Source organism: Astatotilapia calliptera, chromosome 7 (assembly GCF_964374335.1).
Source record: "Astatotilapia calliptera chromosome 7, fAstCal68.1, whole genome shotgun sequence".
Classification (NCBI taxonomy): domain Eukaryota; kingdom Metazoa; phylum Chordata; class Actinopteri; order Cichliformes; family Cichlidae; genus Astatotilapia; species Astatotilapia calliptera.
In genome coordinates this window covers 36,138,841-36,162,274 of record NC_137428.1, presented here as the reverse complement: position 1 = coordinate 36,162,274, position 23,434 = coordinate 36,138,841, and the positions used below count along the sequence as shown (strand labels likewise).

At 42.1% G+C, this 23,434-nt stretch overlaps 1 protein-coding gene across 2 annotated transcripts in view; it reads right to left on the bottom strand.

Annotated features, from left to right (window-relative positions):
- Nucleotides 1-1,861: 1,861 nt before the first annotated feature.
- LOC113026046 (ephrin-A5b-like) overlaps nucleotides 1,862-23,434 on the bottom strand; it is an 83,029-nt gene continuing 61,456 nt past the window's right edge. Inside the window, exons 2-5 of one of the 2 annotated variants that reach the window (XM_026174449.2) lie at nucleotides 14,050-14,342; nucleotides 5,187-5,252; nucleotides 4,970-5,050; nucleotides 1,862-2,989 (exon numbers count right to left, since the gene is read on the bottom strand). In XM_026174449.2, the coding sequence (XP_026030234.1) occupies nucleotides 2,865-2,989; nucleotides 4,970-5,050; nucleotides 5,187-5,252; nucleotides 14,050-14,342 (565 nt within the window). In that variant the 3' untranslated portion in view covers nucleotides 1,862-2,864. The remainder of the gene's footprint in view (nucleotides 2,990-4,969; nucleotides 5,051-5,186; nucleotides 5,253-14,049; nucleotides 14,343-23,434) is intronic. The other variant, XM_026174450.2, reaches the window with a different exon arrangement.

Here is a 23,434-nt window from a genome sequence, read left to right as displayed (position 1 = left end):
GTGTCCTGCACTATAATGGAGTGTTAGGGCCAGATTTAACTACTTACACTACTTATGCTTGTAGACTGAAATCATTACCCCAGTCGCCCAACTTTTTCAACATATTAGTGATACACATATTTATAACAGAACTAAAACAAAAGTCCCAAAAGTATATGTTTGAAAACCTCCAGAGGTATCTCTTTCTGGTTATTTAATAAAAACTTTATGCAAGAAGTATTTTCTTTCTACAAACACCACCTAGCAAGCAAGTGACGTCTTATTACGTGCTCGTGACATGGCATACCTGCCTCAGATGAATCTGATGTTAGCTAACTGCATGCATTCTTTAACTGGCTGTTGTAATTTGAAAAAAATAGTTGCTGCTCAAAAGAAGGTTTGCAAAGAATTTCTGCCAAGTTTTTTAGATGTATATTTTTGGCGCCTTTTGAGGATAACATAGTTGAGTTCCATTATATTCAAGATAAATCTGGGCAGTCTATCTCTAAGCCAGGGCAACTCAAGTGGGGGGGACCAGTGAAACTACATTATATGTGTACAATTATTGAAAAGGTTTTTGTTAATTAATAGAAAATGTCTTTTTTTTTTCTTTTACTGTGGACTGGACAAAAAATGAAAATTTTAAAGTAGTTTGTGGAAAACAGGAACTTTTCTGTCATTTATATTTTGTCTATTTTTGTATGTTATAGTGTGAGTGTGTGTGTGTATGTGGGAGAGGGGGGGGGGTCTTTATCAATAGAAAAAGCTGTAAAACATGTAAAAATACACTTAACCTTCCATTTAGTTTCCTTTGCCACGGGCCAGAATGGGCCAGGGGCCCACCCCTGATCTAGATGTATATTTAGCACAGGAGCCAGTCAAATAAAATATTTGCATCTCTTTTATTTGCATCTTTGAACCTAAAAAATATGCTATGTAATTACTATCTTTTCTTACCAAAGCTTCAGTTTCTTTCCCTAACTTGGTTTATTTTAACCCAAAGTGGCCCTAACACTCCCGTGCTTCCAGCAAGCAGGCAGTACAGGTGTTGTTCTTTAGCAGTGACATTAGCAAGGCTGTGTTATTTGGCGCTGAGTGAATGTGACAGTAGGATCTGTTTACCACATGTTCCTGCCACATGAGGAGAAAATAGAAGAGCATTATTGATCTCAGCAGGGGCACTACAGTTCTTCACATCTCGCCCTCTTCGTCTCTTTCCCCCCTTCTCTCAGGTCAGTTTCAGTTTGCCCCAAGAGAACAGGACACCACCTCGTGTTTATTCCATCTCCCCTGGTGGTCGATTTTTTCATTCCAGAAATAACTGGTACGAGGGTGCCCCCGGTGTATTTTCTGTACAGATGCCACTTTACACGACATCAAAGAGGGTAAATGAATCACAGTCCCGACCATCCTACGCACACTTCTTCCACCTGCTTTGTAATTCGCCCACCATCTCACTGAAACTTTTTTCGCCACATAAAATTTCTACTTTATTTTAGGGAAGAGAATTCTCCCTGATTTAGAAACAAAGAAAAAATGGACCTCATGTTAGGCATGGACACATCCCTGAACTTTGTAGGAACTTTGCCTTCTATTTACAATAGTTTGTGTTATGACAGTGATTCACAAAAACAATAGTGTAACAGTAAAACTACATTTGTGACATTCATTTAATGACATTTCAAACACAAATATTCTACGATTTCTACGCCCTGATAGCACATCAGACTTTTTTTTCCCTCTTCTTCCCGGACTTTGTTAAAAACAATTAAAAACCATCATCAGCGAGCAGTCCAAACAGATACGTAAAACTGTGTGGTTGTTTTTTTTTTTGTTTAATGGTATCAAATTAACTGTGGGTAATATAAACTAACTTAACGGGTAAGGGTGTTTGTTTTTTATTGCCTTTCTACTGTACTTACAGACTGAACCAGAACAGAAAAAAGCACAAGGACTTCACAATAAATAGGAAAATACATTTCGCCAGGCAAAAGACCGTATCGTTGTCTACGCGCCATTCAAATATTTTACTGTACACCCGTGTTGGCTGCTACAATTGAGTTATGTGAATTATTAAAAAATAAAACAAACACATACATTAATCAACCATTAAAATTGCCTCCTATCCAAACACTAAAAGATGAGTGCTTCTTTAACTTTTTCCTTTTTTTAAATCTCTCATAAAGGGTCCTCCACAGTCTGAGACAATGCATCCCTTTTAACCTGAGAGAGAGGTTAATCCATCAAAGGCCCGCCCCGTACCTCCACGCCTGTACCAACAGTCTCCAACAAATAGCATCTTTCTTTGTTTTCCTTTTTGCCGATGTGCCGCTCCAGGATCTTCTTCCACGTTGAAGTGAGATTTAATCATGTTACATGTTGGAGGTTATGTAATGTAAAAAACTAAACAAAAAACAGAGTTCATCTGTAAACTTCAGAGGGGTCCTGCTGTGCTTCTTTGCCATTCGCGTTAAAAAGTGTACTGATTGTGTAGACATTGTGTCCTGTGTGTTTATATGTTTAAAAGCATGTTTCTGTGCTTGTTTTAAATGCAAAAAAAAAGGTGTAATATCTGCATACTTTAAATGGTAGAGAGGCGAATAGGTAAAAGACGCTTTCACCTTGGGGCGCCACGACCATCGGCACTCGCCAGAAAGTCAAAAATCAAACTAGTTGGCATTTTACAAAGTCAAAAAACATCAAAGGCTTCAGCACCGAAGTCCCTTCCTCTCTCTTTGTAATGAGAGATTGTCAGTGATTTGTTTTAATTTTTTTTATTTATTTCATTTTTTCTTTTAAAAGTGCTCCTTGAGGGGAGAGGTTGCAGGGTAGAGCGGCCTGTGCTCCAGTTAGGACAGTCCATCCCTGATTTCTACATCTCGCTGCTATAAAGACAAGATGACAGCCAGGAGTATGAGGGTGGAGCTGAGCAGGAGAACTGAAGTCTGGCACCGTCCAGCGGAGTTCACATCCCTTCTTGCTGGCTCTGGTGACTCGTGACTGACACCATCTAAGAGCAAACAGATGAAAATGCACACTTAACAGGGAAAGCTGAAATTGTGTGATGATTTTGAGTAGAAGGCTCCCTCATGCAAAATTTTGATTGTGTATTTTAACCTCCTAAGACCTGCACTCTTCCACGGCATGCATTTTTCATTTCTCTTTGATATTTGGGCATATTGGGAACCAATGAATGTAAAAACAAAGAATTACCAGATTTTTTTTTTACCTGATTTTTGTTTCTAAGAAAAATGAGAGCCACATATGAGGATATTCGTTTAAAATTTCAATAAAATTTCATAAGTGGATATCAGGTAGACCTTCCTTGTAGAGCAAAATTGAGTATTTCGGTCTAAATAACCCAAAATGGGATGTCCACAAATGTGGACGCCAGGTCCTAGGAGGTTAATACAGTTTCATTTATATATGGCCCAGCCACCTCAAAGCACTTTATATTGTAAGGCAGAGACCCTACAATAGCACATAAAACATCAACAATCAAGCACCTTTAAGCAAGTGCTTGGTGACAGTGGGAAGGAAAAACTCCCTTTTAACAGGAAGAGCCCTCCAGTAGAACCAGACTCAGGGAGGGGGGCCTGCAGCGACTGGTTGGAAGGTGTATTTGACCCACTAATGAATCGTTAGCAGACCAGCCGTGTGTGGTTAAATTGCTGTCCTGCAGAAGTTACGTTTCTATTTATGAAGAATTTTCTGAATTTCTGTTTCATATCTATGAGGTTCTGGTTGGACTGAATATAGTTTTCTGGTTAATACAAATTGCGATTATTGCTAATTTTAATCTCCAACAGATTGCCTGTAACTTGACCCAATTCAACCACAAATTGGTAGCAGATTGAGTCTGTCTTTTACAGTCAATGAGATTGCGAGTTCATTGCTAATGGTGGCAATAATTTTGGCCATGGTCTCCAACCACTGTTTTCCCTTTTGTGACAGAAATATCTTAAAAGGCAACAAATGATTCAGAAAGAGCTTTACAAATGTTTTATATAGAGATGGAGCCCAAGAAAGTCCCACCAGCAACAGAGAAGGAAAGAGTCATGGTTTTCGACTGCCTTTTTTTTTAGCTTAGAGGCCTCCTTGTCATGTCTAACTGCTATCAAAAGTCAACTGATAAATGCCTAAAAGCTGCAGTTTGGTGGGATGCACTAGAAACACGTTGAAGAACAAAGAACTGAGCTTTTCTAAACTAATGAACAAAACAACAAGCCTTGCATGTGACAAAAGTGGATCCCAGGCATAAGACAAGCGGCACTAAAAGATTAAATTAAGCTTAAAGCAAATTTTGACAATATTTAACCTGTATGCAGTGAGTAATGTTGCTATATTTACAAATGCCTTAACTAACTAGCCTGCTAACACACAGCTAACTAAGCTTTTTATTGCCTTATTCGAAATGCTGGGTGCTAAAACAATGTCCTGTCATAGAAGATGGCTAAAAACATCAGATTTTGCTAGTTCCTTGTTATGGGTGCAATTTTTTAGAGTTACGCCTTGCACCTAATACCTTAACTCTATTCAAAGCTCCATCTAAAAAAATCTATCCATTTGCCCTATGTCCAAGTTTTTTTCTTTCATGTCTATGTCACCTGATACTGCAGCCCCCAAAGACTCCAGGAAGTCACGACACCTAGTCAAGACACGACACCTACATTTAACTGAATTAAAAGGAGCCGCCATTTTTTTCTGCTAATCATAGCTAACCTACTTCATCCTCCAGCTTTGTATTTAAGTGACACACTGGGAAATAGCGATGCAAATCCAAGTCTCGGTATATCACGATTACCTGAATGCCAGTCAATCAACTAAATTTTTGTCGATCATTTTATTGACTAACGTCATCCAAACCTCTGACTCGATGGTTAATCTGTCCATCACCACGTGTTCAGAATAATCTTTATCTATCCCACATGATTCCGTCACCATCACACACTGACAAACATCATGAACTGTACAGTATATTCCCACCAACCTCCAGGTTCTAGGGAGTTGTGACTATTATCATCAAAATTGACTCCTTCTTCCACGGTCCCAGAGTTTTTCACACAATTGTCTAAGAGAAACAAAGAGGAGAGAGGAGATGTGTAGATTAGACGAGTTGAACGTCACACGCGCGCAGTCCGATCACACGCTGGCACACATAAAGAATGGAAAACCAGGCAGAGCAGACACAACAATCTGGGACTCACTCTGAGGCCTGACGAAGACTTTGAGTCGAAGGCAGCTCCTTCTTCCTCTGTCGTCAGAGATGGAGGCTGTGGACACATCACACGGAGTTAAGAAACAAAGGCACTTCAAACATGCCAGCTTCAGTTTCAGATATCGAAATACCTTCTTTGATCTAATCTACTGCTGCGTGATCAGGGGAAATGTCATTCTGAATTAAAATGTCAGTTAAAATGTCACTATTATTACCACACTTGAACTTCTTAATTTGACAAAAGATACCTTTATACTTTGCAATAAAACAGCTTTGAGAGCACGAGTATCAGCGCTGCACCCTATCAGGCTTCATTCTAACACGCAACCCAAACACCAGCCACTCAGATGTGCCGGTGCTAAAGAGAGCTTTGCAGTTTACAGACATGTGTCTGGAAGTTGGGGGCAGAGTCAAAACTATTTGAAACAACTGGCAATGTGGGCTATACTTGTTCACGTTTGCGCTGTTGTTGAGTCTTTAACTCGCCACCTGCAGCATAGAAGATAAAAGTCAAAACACAAAGAGCTTTGTAGTGCTGTGAAACCAAGCATGAAAAATAAAAAATCTCCAGCCATTGTTTGTGCTTCTCATCCATGTCTTTGATGGTTTATCTTTGTGCATTCCCCTTTCTGTTTAGCAACCAATCTGCACATGACCTATGTGCAGTTTTGTCGCTGTCGTCTCCCTAGCCTCTATAATGGTTACAATCCCCATAATTATTGTTTCTGTATAACCAATGTGCTACACAGACAGACACCTATATCAGGCCACACATCCAAATTAAGTAATTGCATTTAACAGTAGACAACTCCAGCTTGATTGACAAAGCAACTGCACTGCAGGAAAAGAGTTCTTTGTTACCTGAATCTGTGGAACCAAATCTAACCATCCTATTGCAAAATTATAGGGACTGGAGTTCTTTAAACCACTGAGATGGGTAACGATGGATGTGTGATGTGATGGAAACTGTTTACTTTGCTCTTAGTATCGAACTGTATTTAGCTGACATCGAATGTCTGGTCATAACTGTGATCACCCTTTAAAAAAAACTGGATACTTCTTGTATTGCTGTTTTTGTTTGATATTCAAGGAGTTTGGCTTTAAAAAAAGGACGTTTTACCAGTTTTGAAGCTTTGATATTTTCAGCCTAGTCATATCAGCGAAATACTTTATTTGTAGTCGGACCTTCTGCATTTGCATTCTTCAATAACTCCGAATCACCCAAGTCCCAGATGAAGTTGCTCAAACTGCCTAATTATCTGATAATGAACCCTATTGTAGGGAAAATTATTAACAGGTAACCGTGGTGTTTGCAGTATTCCTGATGTATTACCTAAAAAAGCCAGACCATTTCTATGACATGCTCCACAGCCATGACCAGTGGAGGCACAGAGAGCTCTCTAGACAGCAGAAAGGTAAAAAAAAAAATTGCATAGCTACATTACAAGATTGCTTTTCTGTTCCAAATCCACTCGACGTTATCTATTCGCATTCACTTTGCGGCCTCTTAGCTCTCTAAATCTACCTTCATTCATAAACATCAGCGGAGCAGTAGAAACGAACAATCTGACAAGGTCGATTGTTTCTCCATCAGAGGTATTCCACTCTTATCTCCCTTTAAATTCGGTCTGAAGAGCTTTATCTCGGTGTCTGAACTTCCCTCTCATCCTGATGTAAAAGCATTTCTGCTCTATATTTTATGTCAATGTCACCCTCGTATTTCCAAGTCTAATTTGGCCAGGGGCAGTCATTTCTGCAGATGTGTGGCACGCTGTTATGCTCACCTTCGAAATCTCATTTCCTTTGGTTCCTGATTGTGAAAGGCAAAGATTAGAATTTGTGTGTGTGCCTGCGTGTGTTTCTGGGGTTGGGCATGTTTGCTGTGATTGTTTTCCCGAGCTAACAAAACTAATTAGTTTTCAAGTAGTACCGGGGTCCGAGCAGCTAATAGAGCGCTGAGGGTGTCACCAGCTGTGACGAATGGTTTGCACTTTTCTCAATAATATATTTTGCTTTTCTTTTTCTTGCCTTCTTATCTTAGTCCCACAATATTTTTTCCTCTCTTTCTCTAGCTTCGCCTCACATGTCTTGATACAGCGACCTCTGCCATTTCCTGCTGCCTGTCAAGTGTCTGAAACTGCTCTTGATCTGACCGTTCAAACACACACACGCCCTAGATGACTTGATAAGCATGCATGTGCGCATGTATGTATGTTGTGGTTCCTGTATGTACATCTGTGCAAAGAGGTCTCCACAATTTGTCCACGGACACTTGGCTACCCCGTCACGCAGACCCTCCATGTGATAGATTCTAGCCCAGCGGTAAATTCCTGATAAAAGTAAACCATGTCGGTATTTCCAGTTGCAGATGACCTGGGGCGTCATATTTCAAAAAGGCATTTTATCAGATGCTGCGCGGCTGTGAGAGGAGATAAAAATCATCTTTAAACTTTACCATGAGAGAAATATTGGAAGTGAAGCAGCAGAGGGAGGAAATGAATGACAGAAACCTTGTCAATCACGCTGCTTCTGTCTGTGTCCGCGGGTATTGAGTAACTTACCTCACAGCCCAACGGTGGCTGGAACAGAACTTGAGTGAACTGAACTCGACTGGCCAGACTGACTCTTTATGTCGCTCATGCTCCTTATGTCTAGCTTTCCTTGGCTTTTGTTATCTCACTCTAACTTTGCTCAATGGCTATAAAAAGTTTATTTCTGCATACTTGCACGGAACGTCTGGAAGGACACAGACAAAAACAATTGTCCCAACTTTCCATCCGAGACATTCTTTTAATCTTATCGGATTCGAGCTGCAACTAAGATAAGAATCATTTTAGCCTTTAAAATAACTTCTTGATTATTTTTCCATTAAATTATTACTTCTTTTTTTTTACAAAACATTTGAAAAAAGTTGAAATGAAAACCTAAAAGTTATACGTATACTGTACTGCCAATGACTTATTAAAGTACTGAAACACAATTTAAACCCACTTGATCTGCAGACACTGCAGTCATCCTGTGACAAACAAGCAGTTTTTATAACTTTCATCAAAAACCTGTAAATTTCAGCCCATCCTCCCACCCATGCCCCTTTTTTAAAAAGATTCTGTTATGTCAAAGGTAAGTATAAGGTGTTCTCTGGTGATTGTGATGCAACAGGCTTAGGCAATAGTTGGGCCTTAGTGACACAGACCTAGAGACTGCTCAGTGACCCACTCTCAACCTCCAGTCACTAGTGGAAAATATTGGCAAGTGATTACAGGAAGCTCCCACTTGTCGCTATGTAATCAGTTGCAAACAGTGTGTGGCAAAGTAAAAACTGTGCCTTCTTAAACAAACACATTTTAAGAGGCGTGCCTTTTACTGTGAAGCCAAACAGTCTCCGCTTCTGGTTTGTATCACATTTTTTACAGTTTGACTACCACTTACTGAATAGTTGGTTTGTTGGTTTGCGAGTTTTTGCAGCCGAGTTGGCGTCTTCAATGCAAACCACAGGCAACCGTCGCAATCTGCTATTAACCGAAGCAAATCCCAAGAAGATTTTCGGCACCTCTTTGAGACCAATTTGAGAAAGCAGCGGGAAGCAAGCTACAGCAATATCTAACCAACCAAGTGTGGAATACACAATGTTCATGAAACTCAAGCTAAACAACAGAACTGGTCCGTTAGTGAAGCCTTAGCCCAGATTATACTTCATGGACATGGACAGCTGAAGACCCGAGTAATCATTCCTGTTATATCTCCTTGACCTCCGATTGTGTGGTTGTGTGGATGAAAAAACAGTCAGGCATGGGTACTGTCAGATGACAAAATTTACATCACTGGAACCCGAGCAGAACCTAACGGACTCGCAGACGCGGAAAGTATAATTCCTGCTTCAGACAAGCCTACACAGACGCTCACTGAACCTAAAAAATGGGATTTAGTACCTAAACCTACCCGTGAACAAAAGCAAAAAAGGTGAAAAATGCAAAACACAAAGTTTACAAGTGGTTTCCTTACTGACACACTTGTGATTTACTCCACTGTCATCCTTCAACCTTGTGGACTTTGTAGCTTTTAGAGGAGGACTGTTATCTCTCAGCATCCAGTATTGCTGCAGGCTGTGCCTTAATGCACAGCCAAAGAAAACCCTCTGTGACAGCAGAGGTATGTGATAGAACTACAGTAACTGACACCCTGGGTTGAGACAGGCTTGGAAATAATTTCTCATCAATTTAAAATTTGTAAACCTCATTGCTACTCTTTGCTATTAAAACTATTCAGTTGAAAGTGAAAGTTTCCTACTTTCCATGTGAGCACCAGCCAGATCAGTCAGACAATCAGCAGTGGGCATACACAAAAAGGAAGTGGAAGGGGAAAAAAAAGAATAGCCTCCAGAGGGATAAACAAAGCTGCTCTTATTTACCTTTGGCAGGTGACCATGGTGTACGCCTCAAAATGCACTCTGTGGTGTCATATATCAGTAGATCCTGTTATGCATTGGGTTTTTTTTGTGTCCTTTAGATAACTTGTTATTCCTTTGATCTCTTTTTTTTCTAATGTACAGTTGCAAAACTGTTTAAGAATCTTTTCTTTTCTTGTATTTCTTACTCCCTGGCATTAGGTCACAATGTTACTCTCTCATCGCATTCTCTCACCCTCCTCCTCTCCTGCCTTGCCACCATCGCTTCACAGATTCCACCACACACATGCAATTACCCGACCGTCTCTGCTCCTTTCTCTTGTGTCTACCACTGAGGTCACAGTCTGGGTTTTCTTTCCTCAAGCAACACAGCCGTGCTTCCCCATGACTGTAACTCCAGCTCTGCCTGCAACTCTAGACCCCAGCTATAGTCAGGTCATCTGACGACGAGACAACGGTAAACCTCCCGGTCACGCGCTTAGACACGCTTTGCACATTCAGTCATGTACTGTGTGGACTGAATCAATGCAATCGCATAGTCCAAACCTGCAGCACATATTCCATATCTCTAAACAGACTGGGATGGCGTGTAAGGCTGGGCTTCAGTGTGACTCTGAGGTAAATTAAACAAATCCTGAAATAAATACTCTGGGAAGAGATGTTTTTCTTGTGGTTTATCTTGGGGAACACAGCCCTTTGTTTTTGCGTTAGCAGCGAGGAGCTAAAGGAGAACTGTTGGGGTCCTGTGCTGCCGAGGTTCACGTCATTATCAATGTAGATCTGCGCTGGCTGTACGGAGCGGGACTCGGGCGTTTGAAGCAGGAGGGCTTTACAGGGAGACAGTCATCTCTCTCACGCGGGGAGAGCCAGACTCTCAACTGTCTCCTCTGAAAATTGGATTTCTATCCCCTGAGATTAGGATCAGGCTTCCCTTGCTCCACTGTGGCTCTATTAGAAAAACATGCCGCCCTCTGAGGCCAGGAGAAGCTTGCAGCAAAAACCTCGTCATCATACTGGTGACCTTTGACCTTCTAGGACTAGCCATAGTACTGATCTCACACCAGGATGGCTTTCCCCTAAGAGTCTGTCTGTCTGTCTGCCTGAAGGGTTGGTCCACATGCAGCTGCAGGTGTCATCCATTTGACATGCACCCCCCCCCCCCTTTGCCAAGCCTAAGGCGAGTGACAATCACTGCAGAGGAGGACAAAGGAGTATCTGTCTTCACTGAGACGAGCAAGCATGAACACTCCTCTCAATATGTCATTTACATGCCCACACAACAGCTTCTCAAACCACATGTATAACACCGGTATTAACTATCAACTATTGTTAGGCTTTGCCGGTGCAGGATAATGTCAACATGCAATATGACACCGGTATCAGCAGCTGATAAAACAGTGTTTAATGTAACGCAGCCAGGATTTCGGAATCTGGAGAAGAAAACCCGGATCCATCTGGAAAAATATGGGTTTCTTGTATAAACAGAAATATTTTTTTTTGTCATTGGTATAAATTTCAGGATTTCACGGCTCATTTGAAACTTAACAAACACAAACGATCGCTTAAAAACGTCAAATGTACATGTCTGTAGACATACCAAAAAAAAAGATATTTGTTTACCGTGCTTAAAGTTTTGTTGGTGTGCTGGTTAAAGTCAAGCTAATGTTAACCATTACACTGTATAGAAACTTAAATCTCCTTTCTGCTAATATTTTTCTTTTTTTTGTGGTAAATACAAACACAAAAATACTTTTGTCCATCAATAGTTGCACAAACATTTAGTTACAGAGAAAAGCACTTTATTAAACAGACTGCACCCTACTTCCCCAGCACTCAACAGGAAATATTACTGGTCTCTAAGCATTTAGATGCTAAAGGGAGAGGTAAGTAACCATGCTTGGTGGAGACCAAAATAAGAGCAACAATTCACATTTACCCACTTGCACACATTCATCCAGTGCTTCCTTTATGCTAAGGTGCCCTGTCTAACATTCACACGCACACTCTGGTTGATGCACTCAAGGCTCAGTATCTCGCCCAAGGATCCTGCAAAACATAGACTGGAAGTGTCAGGGATTAATCCACCGACCTTTCAACCTGTAGGTGACCCGCTCTACCACCTGAGCCACAACTGCTCCAAAAAAAGAGAATGATTATTAGAAAAACATAAAGAGTTAATGGAAAGAGTTAATTCAATTCAATTTTCAATTCAATTTTATTTATATAGCGCCAAATCACAACAAAAGTCGCCTCAAGGTGCTTCATAGATACAGAGAAAAACCCAACAATCATATGACCCCTTATGAGCAAGCACTTTGGCGACAGTGGGAAGGAAAAACTCCCTTTTAACAGGAAGAAACCTCCGGCAGAACCAGGCTCAGGGAGGGGCGGAAGGGAGGAAGACAGGATAAAAGACATGCTGTGGAAATAAAAGACATGCTGTGGAAGTTAAAAGCTCACTTTGGAGGCAATGGTATTTTGAAGCTTCCAGCACAGCCAAGGGTCTTCCAGGACAAGGCTTCCCTTTCAGTCACACTGGTTAATATATATGAATACATATAAGTTAAAATGATGAAAAGCTAAATCATTGTCAAGTGATGGCCTGTATTTTTTTCCTTAGCTCTATGCATCGCCAAGCTAAAGCCTGCTCAAATCTGATGGGAATCAAGGTGGACTATTAAACACAACCAGAGAACTTCCAGTACCAAAAATCTTGTCGCTTGCCTAATGCTTCTGTGTACTCACACGCAAATATCTCCTGACATTGATTCTTTCCACATCATCTGAGACTTGCCATTCATCATCACTAAACTTGACAGTCCATCCATCCACCCACCAGATTTCAAATAATGAAATATTTAAAGAGATGGACACAAAATAAACATACAGCTGCAATTCATTATACACGGTCTGAGATTTACATGTTTCCATGTTGCAGAAGTACCTCTGCAACCAGCATTTTCCCTGACTACAGACACATGAGATGTTCTGCCTGTAGGGCATTGGTATTCTCCTGGAGGTGTCTGTCATTTGTCATTTAATCCTGTGGTCAGACCCTGTGTTCTCAGAGGAAAAAGAAAAGAAACAAGTATCTGATTGATGAGTCATGAATCTGAGTCAGCAAGATAAAGTCCATATGGCTTTGTGCAGTTTCGGGCATATGGACTGTCTCTCTGCCTTTCTTCTCTCTCTTTCGATGATCAATCATCATCAATCTGCAGAAAACCTTGGCTTCTGTCAGTTCAGTGCCAACTCAACAAATGCAGCAGAATTAAGCAATCTATAACTTTTCTTATCCACATCTGAGGAACTGCAACAACATCAACAATTCTTTGGCAGCACTATAAATACAACGCAATCTCCCTAAACAATAAAGAGAATGGAGTCAAACAGACTAGCCAATTGACACAGAGATCCAACAGAAACATCCAGTGACGGGTAATATATCACAATACAAAATACTGCAATGAAAATACAGAATGAGATCCGGTAGAACTCGCAGGACGGCAGTCTTGATGATATTAAGATCCCAGATGCTAGCACGGGGAAACATCCATGGAAGGAAAGGAATGTTCAAAGTTAGTGCCTTCGAAAATCTCTGGTGTCACCTTTGATCTGGCTGTGTCGTTAAAGTTTCCGAAATATTTTCTTACAATAAAAGTGGAAATTATTGTTTGACGGGTTAAATCAGTGACCTCAGTCTGGAGGCAAGGCTGCCAAGCTGCACTAGCACTGTGGGGGAAGTATGGGAAATAAGCTTTCTACATATTCTCTATTATCTTATTATCTTTGTTGTGATGCCAAAGCAGTCTTTCCGCTTACTCTTCCACTCCTTATTAATGTCAGTACCAGTGAGGGTCTTTCCCGACCACAAGTGTCAGCTAAATACCTCAAATCTACCATCGAGCGCTCTGTGTCTCATTTAGTCCATGTCTTCTGGCCCTGCAGGGCACTGACTTCACTTATGAAAACATGACTTCCCAGCTGCTTGTTTTCCCCGAGTCTTCTCACGAGGAGGAGAAAACTGAGCTCAGCCAGTCAGCAACAAACGGCACCTCGAGCGAGACCTCAACAGTAGAGATACTTTGTTCCCTCTGGCTTGTGTTTTGGTTTGGCCCTGGTTCCAAGGACTTGCAAAACAATATTTGAACACTGATGTCTTTTTTGCGAAATTCCAAGATAACTTTCATACTGGTCTACAGATGTGTTTCATACTTGGAGCTTCTTATTGTGGTGACGTGTGCACATAGTATACCTGTACCACTGAGTTAGCAGCAATACCAAAATAATAACTTCTTGGTTTGTAGAAAATTACTGAAATTAAGAGCTTTGAATTTCTATAATGTGGACTAATTTGATGCATAAAAAATGAGAAAAAAAAAAGAAATCGGATCAAGCATTTAATTCTAACTGCAATGCTAGCAATATCCAAAAGGCAGATACTCACAGATATAATAATACTCTCTGCCAGGGCGAAACTCAAAGCCTAAGGAGAAGGGCGTAAAGAGCTGGAATTTCTCTGAGAACTTGAGCGGTCCGTTTGGCGACAGAGGCCTGTTGCACTCCCAACGCTTGAAGCCCTTGGAGTTGTGGTCGCATGAGCTGTAGCCGTCGTAGTTCACCATGTAGAGGACGTAGCGCTCTGCTCGATCATCAGCAACTGGGCCGATGTAGTGCGGACAGTAGATGTCAAGGTAGTCATTGATGCAGACGTCGATGTGGTAGTCACCCCGGTAGAATCTGGAAGGAACAGAAGAAACATAACCGCCATGAGTGTTAAAAGACAGACATAGCTGCAGGGTCTGAAAAGCGAAGCCAGTACGGAAGGGCTTTGAAACCTGCATTCTTGTTAATGGGCACCTTGGGGCAATACAGCTGGTGGGTGGTGGTGGGGGGAAATAAGGCTTCCTGTCCTATAGAAATCCATGGGAAAAAGACCCTCAGCCTCAACCTCTCAACACTTTCCTGATGAGTTAATGGGCTCAGTCACTCATTTTGGGTCATGAATAAAGTCCATTCTGTACATTTTGGTCATTCTAAGAGCGAGAAAGAAGGACTGTCCACGATATGCACACTGGCTATCGACTTGTGGTTGAAAAGTCATTACTCAGTAAGTATGCGGTTTCACAATCAGATCCAACACTCCCTTGACATGTTTCAAAACACCAAGATGACTATAGTGAAAACATCTCGTTTCTTCATAATAGGATGTTACTAATCAGTTGGTGACATTACTGTAACTGCTGTCTGTGGTTTAATGTGGGAGCCTTTATTCAGGCAGGTAAAGCGTCAGTTTTATTTTTTCACCTGCAACAATATTTATAAACCCCACTGGGATTTTTACCAGGCCCAAACCTTCAAGGTTAAGTCCCTGATTCCATAATAAAGAAAAAAAGCCAACTGTGCAAATGTTATCTGAGGAATATTTTAGTGTCAAATCCTGAACCACATTTGGCATACATGACTGAAAAAAAAGCAAGACTTTTTGGAATATTTGTCTTTATAATCAAGAGTGAGGGCAGGTTTTATGTTGCAGCAATAATGCCACCATACTTGGTTTATTATTGGCTGTAATGATTGTTCTGCACATTTACATGAAGAGATGATTCCCCTGGCAACATCATACAAAGTGTGACTACTGGTCTTGACCTTTCAAATCATGTATTTGCCTAATGAAGATACACTGAGCATGCATGCTCTCTGCAGCTGCCTGGTTTGTGCTGTTCTTCACATTTAACATTCAGATCCCCTGAAGCAGTGCTTTGCTAAAGGGTACACCAGGAGCAGCTGTTTAAGTGTGCAGGAAGTTATTTATTGATTTGTTTGGGGAGTCTCTACCCATCATGTTCACCGATGATGCGTTTCCCTAAAGAGTTGTGAATACAGCAATACCTGATGACAAGTGGTGAAAAGTTGGGCAACTCAACAAGGCCACAGCTGAAGAAAAAGTGCTCAGGCTGGACCGTCAAAAAGATGCACGCAGGCTCTGGTTTTGTTTACATGATCTCATCATGTCAGCCTTAATCATCCCCAGCATCTTGTGAGATTCAACTGAGTTCGTCCGCAAGGCACCCGCCTGAGCAGAAAGCTCTCCTGACACATGCTAGTCACTCCTAAGCCATATATCAATGTTAGTACTCAGCAGCAATGACTTATGCTGGAGCTGAAATTAAAGTCCCCTAGCATTACAGGACTAATCCCCCTGGTTAGCATGTGCCTTTTGCAGCGCTAAGAGGATCCCTGCGTAGAATACGATTTTCATTAGCTCCAATATGACAGCATGATGTAGGAGCCCCTTGTGGAATCTGTGAGTCTGAGAAAACGAGGCCTGTTCTCAAGCCTCGCCTTGAAACAGCCCCTTGTGTTTACTGTACACCGAGTGGACACAAGAAGTGGGGAAAAAGTATAATAGCGACATATGCCAGGTATTCATTCCTGAGGAGAGCTATTGGAAACATATATTCCCATAGGCGCCGTATAAGGTTGCATTTCTGAGGCTTTTAGCGGAGACAGATTAGGCTTGGACAGCCGGCTGGATGTGTCTCTATAGCTGCTAATGGCCCGCGGTTCAGTATCACTGACATACTGCGGATGTCTTCAATACTCCACCTCTGTTCATTGACACAGCGAGGACCGTCAGGGGAGATGGGGCCAGAGACCGTGCTGGAGCATGCGGCAGGCTGATGATCCGATATGGGTGAACTCGCCAGAGCACCGTAGGGGGTTTTCTATCCTGACTTTTCACAGGCCCTCACTGGCCACAGATCACATATTATGCCTGTCTCTGCTCCTCACCGAGGGAATGGGAAAACCAATCAGCTGATCTGCGGCCAGGTGAGACAGACAAGGAGGGTTTTAGATGCAGCTGTTGCTACTGACACGTACATGAGCAGCATAAAGGGACGTGTGTGCTCGCCGTGGCCTGCCGGGGGTATCAGGTTGTCGTTACAGATTGTAAATGTGCTGCAGGATTAGTGGCCAGCCCACTGGGCTTGCAAGGGCCACAAATGAGTGGATGTGTGTGTATGCATGATAGCGGGGTGTGTGGGTGTCTTGTGGCACCGTCGGCCATATTCTAATCTTTTTCTCTCTCTAATTATAGTCTGGTCAAATGTGAAACCAAAGCCTTGTTTTCTCTCCCAGTTTTTTCCCCCCTCGAGCACCAGCTGAGCGCTTTGGCAGTCTCAGCATGGCCTCCCCGCGCCTTAGTTTCAGACTCGCTTGCTGATATTATGACTACCAGGGGTCAGCCGGCTCCACAGTATCATGTCCTCAGCCAGAAGCACAGTGGGATAGACTGCTTTGTCCTGTGTCTTTACAAAGCTGTAAACTATAGCTGTGCCCCTGTAAGTGTCAGAGGCTGTCAATCAAACACGACCCCAGAGTAACAGCTAAGATTAGTCAGGATTAAAAAGAGTTTCTAACTAATTCCTTTGTGAAAGAAAAGAGGAGAAAGTTTGTGAAAGTGACAGTGACCCTACTCGGGCTTGAGTATTTGTTTCCAGATACATCCGGATCATGTCTGGAGAGGGGCCAGAGTTTACTTCAAGCATCAGCAAGCGTGGTAAAATTAGTCTCCAGTGACTGATTTGCTTTCACTTCACTTCTTCAGTGCTTAAGTGCAGGGGAATCAAAACAACAAGTTCACTCGGGATGTTAGATTCCACACTTTTTTAAAGCTTTTTAAACAGCATTTAGAATAAACTGGAGCTACTTTATCCAAGTGAAACTGTTCTTGGATATAAACTGTAAGACTTTATGCAAGAATAAGTTTCTCTTGAAATTTGAAAGTTTAAACACTGCATACATCATCTCCTCTTTATTGGAGTGGAAGCACAACTATTACTTCTGATGGCTGCATCCAGCAGGATAAGGTGCCACGTAACAAAGCTCATATCATCTCAAACCAGTTTGCTGAACACAATAATGAGTTCACTGTCCTCAAATGGCCTCCACAGTCACCAAATCCCCAATAGAGCACCTGTGGGATGTGGTGGAACAGGAGATTCTCATTATGGATGTGCAGCTGACAAATCTGCAGCCACCGTGTGACGCTGTCATGTGAGTTAGGAGCAGAACCTCTGAGGAATCTTTCCAGCACCTTGTTGAAGCTTTGCCATGAAAACTTAAGGCAAAAAGGGGTCCAAGACAGTACTAGCAAGGTGTAACTAATGAAGTGTCCCATGGGTGTATGTAGTCCAGAAAATGTCTTGATTTCTCTTCAATAATCAATCAAGAAATGTTCTTTTTCACTTCAATAATCCAGTTGAACATAAATCTGGCACACGGTGATAAATTTTTACATTTAGATGTTGTAAGAAGCTGCTCACACGGCTCTCTTGCTAAACTTTTTCCTGCAAGAAATTCAGTTGAAATTTCTGCAACAAACCACAGTGTTACAGTGACACAACACTTGGGCTGTAAATCACAGTCCGACAGCACTGTGTGACATTATGTGAGCCAAACAATGTGACAATAAGAAAATGTGCTTCAGTCATCAGGGCAGCTACAACGACAGAGAAGAGCCACCCTCGAGACAATGCTGCACTTTAAATGCTGGGTGTAAAACTATGCTGGAGTTCACATGCCGCTCGCTGGAACGGCTGTCTGAATTCTGCCCAAAGCTTCCAGCCATAAAAGATCAATACAGGCTATTTATTATAGGGTGCTTCTCAAATGATCTGGAAAGTTTGCAATAAATAAACTAGAAAGATATTGCATGGAATAGGGATTAGGGAGGGTGGGGTGTCAAAACATTCCTCAGACACCTGGGTCGGGGAGAGGATTTGTTGCGGCACCTTTATCTCTCTCAGTTTTGGCTTTTATTCACAGCCCATGATCGATCAACAGCTGTTGGTGAAACCATTCATGATTTAATCTTGACATATTTCTTTTTGGCAAAAAATGTACTCTAAGCAGAGAGAGGGTGCCCTCTGAAACAGCGTGCACCCCTGCCTGCCTGTAAATGTAGTTTGAATGACCGGTTTCTTACTCGTGTCTTGGATGCGCTTCTCTCTGCTGCTCGTTTACGGTCAGACTGTGAAACACAGGATTGGATTCTAGCTCCGAGCAGAGCCAAACATGTGCTGCGAAAAGCGGGCTGCATATGGACTGTAGGTGTTTACTGCGAAAGACGATAAAATGCGGGGTGAGAGAAGCGAGAGCGCCAGCAGATGAGCCAGATGTTTGCCAGATGGAGGCTGTACGGACGTTTTTGAGTGGCACAAGTGAAATATTGATAAGACGCAGAGCCATAAATGCACCGGCAGACCCGCGATGTAGTGGAATAAATGAAATTACAGCCCTTGCTGCCTTCGGGTTTCTTCTTTTAACCAAAGTCTGTCTCCTGCTGATCTCTGCTCTGATCTCTACTTCATCTAACTTAAGACTAGAAGGACCCCCATTCTGGGCTGGACTGAAGCGTGTGAAAGAAACTTTTCTTTTTCTTTTACCCAGCTAAAAAGCCTAAACTGCTTTCTCAGTCACCAGCAATAGGGTTTCTTCATTTTCATCAAAAAAGATTTATTCATCTGTTTTTCTAAATGGCTTTGTTGTTATAGGCTATTTAGTGAGTCATTAAGCCTTCACAGGGCTGATCGAGGCAATTTCAACAGTTATGTTTTTCCTTTTGCTGTTGCTCTGAGCAGCGGGAGGTGTCGAAGGCTGAACAAGGCTTCGGGGTTTGATAGCAGGAGGCAGAAAGAATGATTAGACCTTAGCAGAAAAAAAAAAATTCTGGTTCAACAGTTCAGTATTAGTTATAAATGTGTCATAATGAGCCATTAACAAAACAAAAGCACCTTAGTCCATTTGTCTTAGGGATTAATGATCCCCGATTGGCTGAATTACTCATGCCCAGTTAGAGGGGTTTAATCAATGAATCAGTAACCGGAGCTCTTAACAAAGCACACATCTATGGATAATCCCTCTTTTCAGTCAGCTCTCCCACTTTGTTTGCTTTCTCTATCCCCATCTGGTGTGTTTGTGTCACTCCGTGGCCTGGCACAGGTAGGGAATGGTCGAGCCAGATTAGAGAGAAACCACAACACAGAGAGAGAGCGAGAGGTGGAGGAAGGGTGTGAAAACAGGAAAGAAAACAAGAAAAGGTGCCTTTGCACTATTCAGATTTTTTCATATCTATTGCATTAAAGGTTTGATTTCTTTCTCTGTGACAAACAACGGTGCTCACGAATCTCTAGAAGAACGTTGTTTGCTTTTGCTTTTCTCCCATATTACAAAGCTTTTTTTTTTTTTGTTCCAGGAAGCATTGAAGGAAAGTCTTGAGAAACAGCAGGACCGTAAATAAAGCATTACTGTTTTATTTCCCAACATGAGGGTTTTAAATGACGTTTCAGGCCCTCTCTTTGCTGCCAGGAATTATGTTCTGGCAGAGAGTGAGACCTATATGTATTTACTTTTTATTTTATTGCCACGAATAAAAGGAAAGAAAAAAAAACCCCCGTCTGCACTCAGGAAGCACCGATTGTGAAAATCTGGGTTGGTATTTGTGTTTAAAATAATTTAACCTATGACTGATGCACTTACTGATGTTTTATTTTTGTTTTTATTCTTTTTTATTCTTCTGTTTGTGCAGTGAAATAAAGAAATCTTCAGTTAAAAGTTTTTCAGTTTTTCATCACTCTGACTTCATCCTGGCTAAATGTCCACAATTATCAGCCACTTACATCAGAAAACATCATCCTATGTCTCAAAAGGCCAATATAAGTCAACTAATGGGCTGATATATCAGTGCATCCCTAGTCTGTACACGTCTCCTTTACCTTCCTCAGAACATATCTCTTTGACATAGTTTAATTCTTTTGGGTCTGAAAAGATGTTTTCTTTAAAACTGAAAAAATGACAGTAAAAACTTTGTAAAAGTAAACCTACAAGAACTAAAACCACCCATCAAAAAGTTCACAACCTCGTGAAGATTTCTTAATGTAGCCACAACCTTGACTGCACAGAAGTTACAGCACTGCCCTGTAGGAAATTCAGAGATAACAAAACAAACTGGAAAGTTCTTGGAGAAACAAAACGGGAAACAGGAGTGAGGACGAGGGAGTAGAGGGGGCAAAGACAGGGAGTGGAGGAAGTGAGGTTAAACAAAAGAAAGGAAGCGGGAGCAAAATGAAAGACGGGAAAATAAACCGAAGTAGTTATCAAAGAAAACAGGGTAAAACAGAAGAGTGGAGGAGGAGAAAATCAAATGGAAGACTGATAAACGGTAAGACCTGATCGGGAAAAAGAAAACAGTAGAAGACGAGTGGAAGGAGGAGAACAGGATAAAGCCGCCCTGTTGTTTTCCTAATGAACACGGTGGGTCACACGAGGGGCAGCTTCCCAGGGTTATTCCACAAAAAGAGAAAAGAAGCAATGCTTTGAGCCCACAGAAACACATGAAGCTCCTGTCACACAAACACTTGAAAGATGCAAATGCAACAACCGCAGAGTGCAGCCCTCACGCTGCTTCTTACTTTTCCACAGAGTCTGTAGTTCCCAGTCGCACCCTCAAGGGGGAGCCCTTAATGGGCCCGATAAGGTCCTGATCATGTAATGTGATGTCACCAGATGGGGTCTGTCCACCCCGTTGCCCTCAGGGTTGGGAGGTCTTGATCGCCCTCCCTCCACCTGTCCAATCATTCACAGCTTTCCGCCTCTGGAAAGTTAAAGCCACCATTACTTAGGTGGCTAATTATATACACACACATCTGTCCATAGACTCACAAACACACTCACATAGGCACAGACTGCATTTAAACACATAATGTGTCTGCCAGAGGGCTCAGGCCGGCTGGGTGCTGACAGCAGAGAGATGGGAAAAATGGAGCCTGTAAAGTATAGACAGTTCCCCGTTTTCTGCTTCTCTTTTTTCTGCTGGGAACAAAACCAGTGGAGGTGAATAATTGGCCTCTGATTGAAAACACATTGCTGCTTGTGGGAAGGCACCTCAGATAGTTCAGAAAGGGAGAACAGAGGCTGGATGAGATGGGAGCAGCGAGAGCGGACAGTTCGTCGTTGGTTCCTGGCGGTCTTGACTGTGTCAACTGCTAACTCGTCCTTCAACGCAGCTGCAGGAGCTCCGACAGACAGACAAGGATCTACGTAAAGCTTCACGTACTCTAACCAAACTTACCACAAAGCTCCTGTCTCTGAGCACTTCATGTACCAGCGCAAACTTTGAGAACAAACTAATTACTAAAGGTGATGCTGAACTCTCAAAATAGTGTTTCCAAGATGTTTTGCAATGTTAAGTTTGCTAAACACGCACACTTTAAATAAAGCCTTATTTTTCACATCTTTAATTTCTTGGAAAGAACTTTATGTTCAATCTAACATTCCTTGGAAAATGGAAAAGCTGGAACCAAGCATGAGACAGGCTACATTTCACATAATGCGACTAATGCAGCATTTTTCCATTAGAGGCCTTGTTTTCCTGGTAAATGCCCACTTATTACAAACTCAACACTCAACAGCCTGAAATTTGCGTTACCCCGATGACCTCAGTGTGATATAATCAGGGTTATTTTCTCTGACTTTACAAAATTCCTCCAGAAGAACAGAACAGCAACATGAAGCGGGGCCTGAAACGCGCCTTTAATTTAAAGTTGTCTCTTCGCAACAATTTAAAAAGGCTCAAACGCGTCAAAGAGAACTCACTGTAGTCACTTTAGCCAACAATGCAATGTCCTCTTTATTAGATTTAGGGAGAAAAAAAATTAAACTTCTGATGTTAAACATAAGACCTAATATTGTGTTTGCTTACTTGACCTAATGAAGCGGGAACCCCAGTGGCCCCTCAGCCCTCCTGCTTCCAGCATCCCTGCCTACATCTCAAGTGCAAATTACCAGAATGTCTCTTAATATCCAAGTAATAATTTATACTAAGATAATTACTCACTATATATATGCTGAATGCAATTCTAGCTTGTGGGCAGATTTCTAATGTGTGCAGCTAATTTGCTGCTCAATATAGAAGTTTAAAAACATAACTTTTTGAGTACTTTTACAGTCTGAGTCCTATATGGGTCTCCTGAAATGAAATATAAAACTCTGATTGATGTTCGTGTGGAGCGATCAGCTGATCGCGAATTATTCCACTTTTAAAACAAGTTGTTGCTGGTCAGACTGCTGCCGAGCGACTCTGAGTGACCCGACCCTTTCAGATGAGTATTTCTGACTGTGCACAAACTGAGTGAGACAAGCGATTCTCCTCCTGTCTTACATGAATGAGGCAGGTTAATTACTGACAGCGCTATTCTGGTGTCAAGGAGGTCAAAGCAGCAATGGAAGCATGGGGTGAGTGTGAGTCAGCACACAGACGCACACACAGCAGGGCTCCATCATTCAGTCAGTGTAAAACCCCAAGGGGCCGACAGAGCGACTCATAAACCCCCTCTGTGCTAAAGATGCTTGTTCAGGTTTCCATGACCGCAGTTTACAGCAACACAGCGCTCCAGCCATGGAATCGCCGCTTTTAACAAACATACCTGAGAGTGTGTGCAAGCAGGCAAACAAGCACTAAACATGAGCGCAGACACACAAGTACTTCTAATGTCACATGACTCCAGGAGGCCCACAGCAGGTTTGGTTAAAATAACCCGGCTAGCATATGTCCCATCAGCACCTGCCCAAGTGGATGGAGGAACAATCTGCGAGGCGCTGCAGATATGGGCACGCGTGTGCACGTGATTCTGGTGGCGAGCACACGGAGTGAGTGTGTGCGCTCGTGCAGGGTTCAGTGGCTGAACATCCCGGGACGCCTCCCGTCAGACGAGACGCTCAGCGTGCTCGGCTGATATCGATCTGACACCTTAGACTCTGAGCTGAGG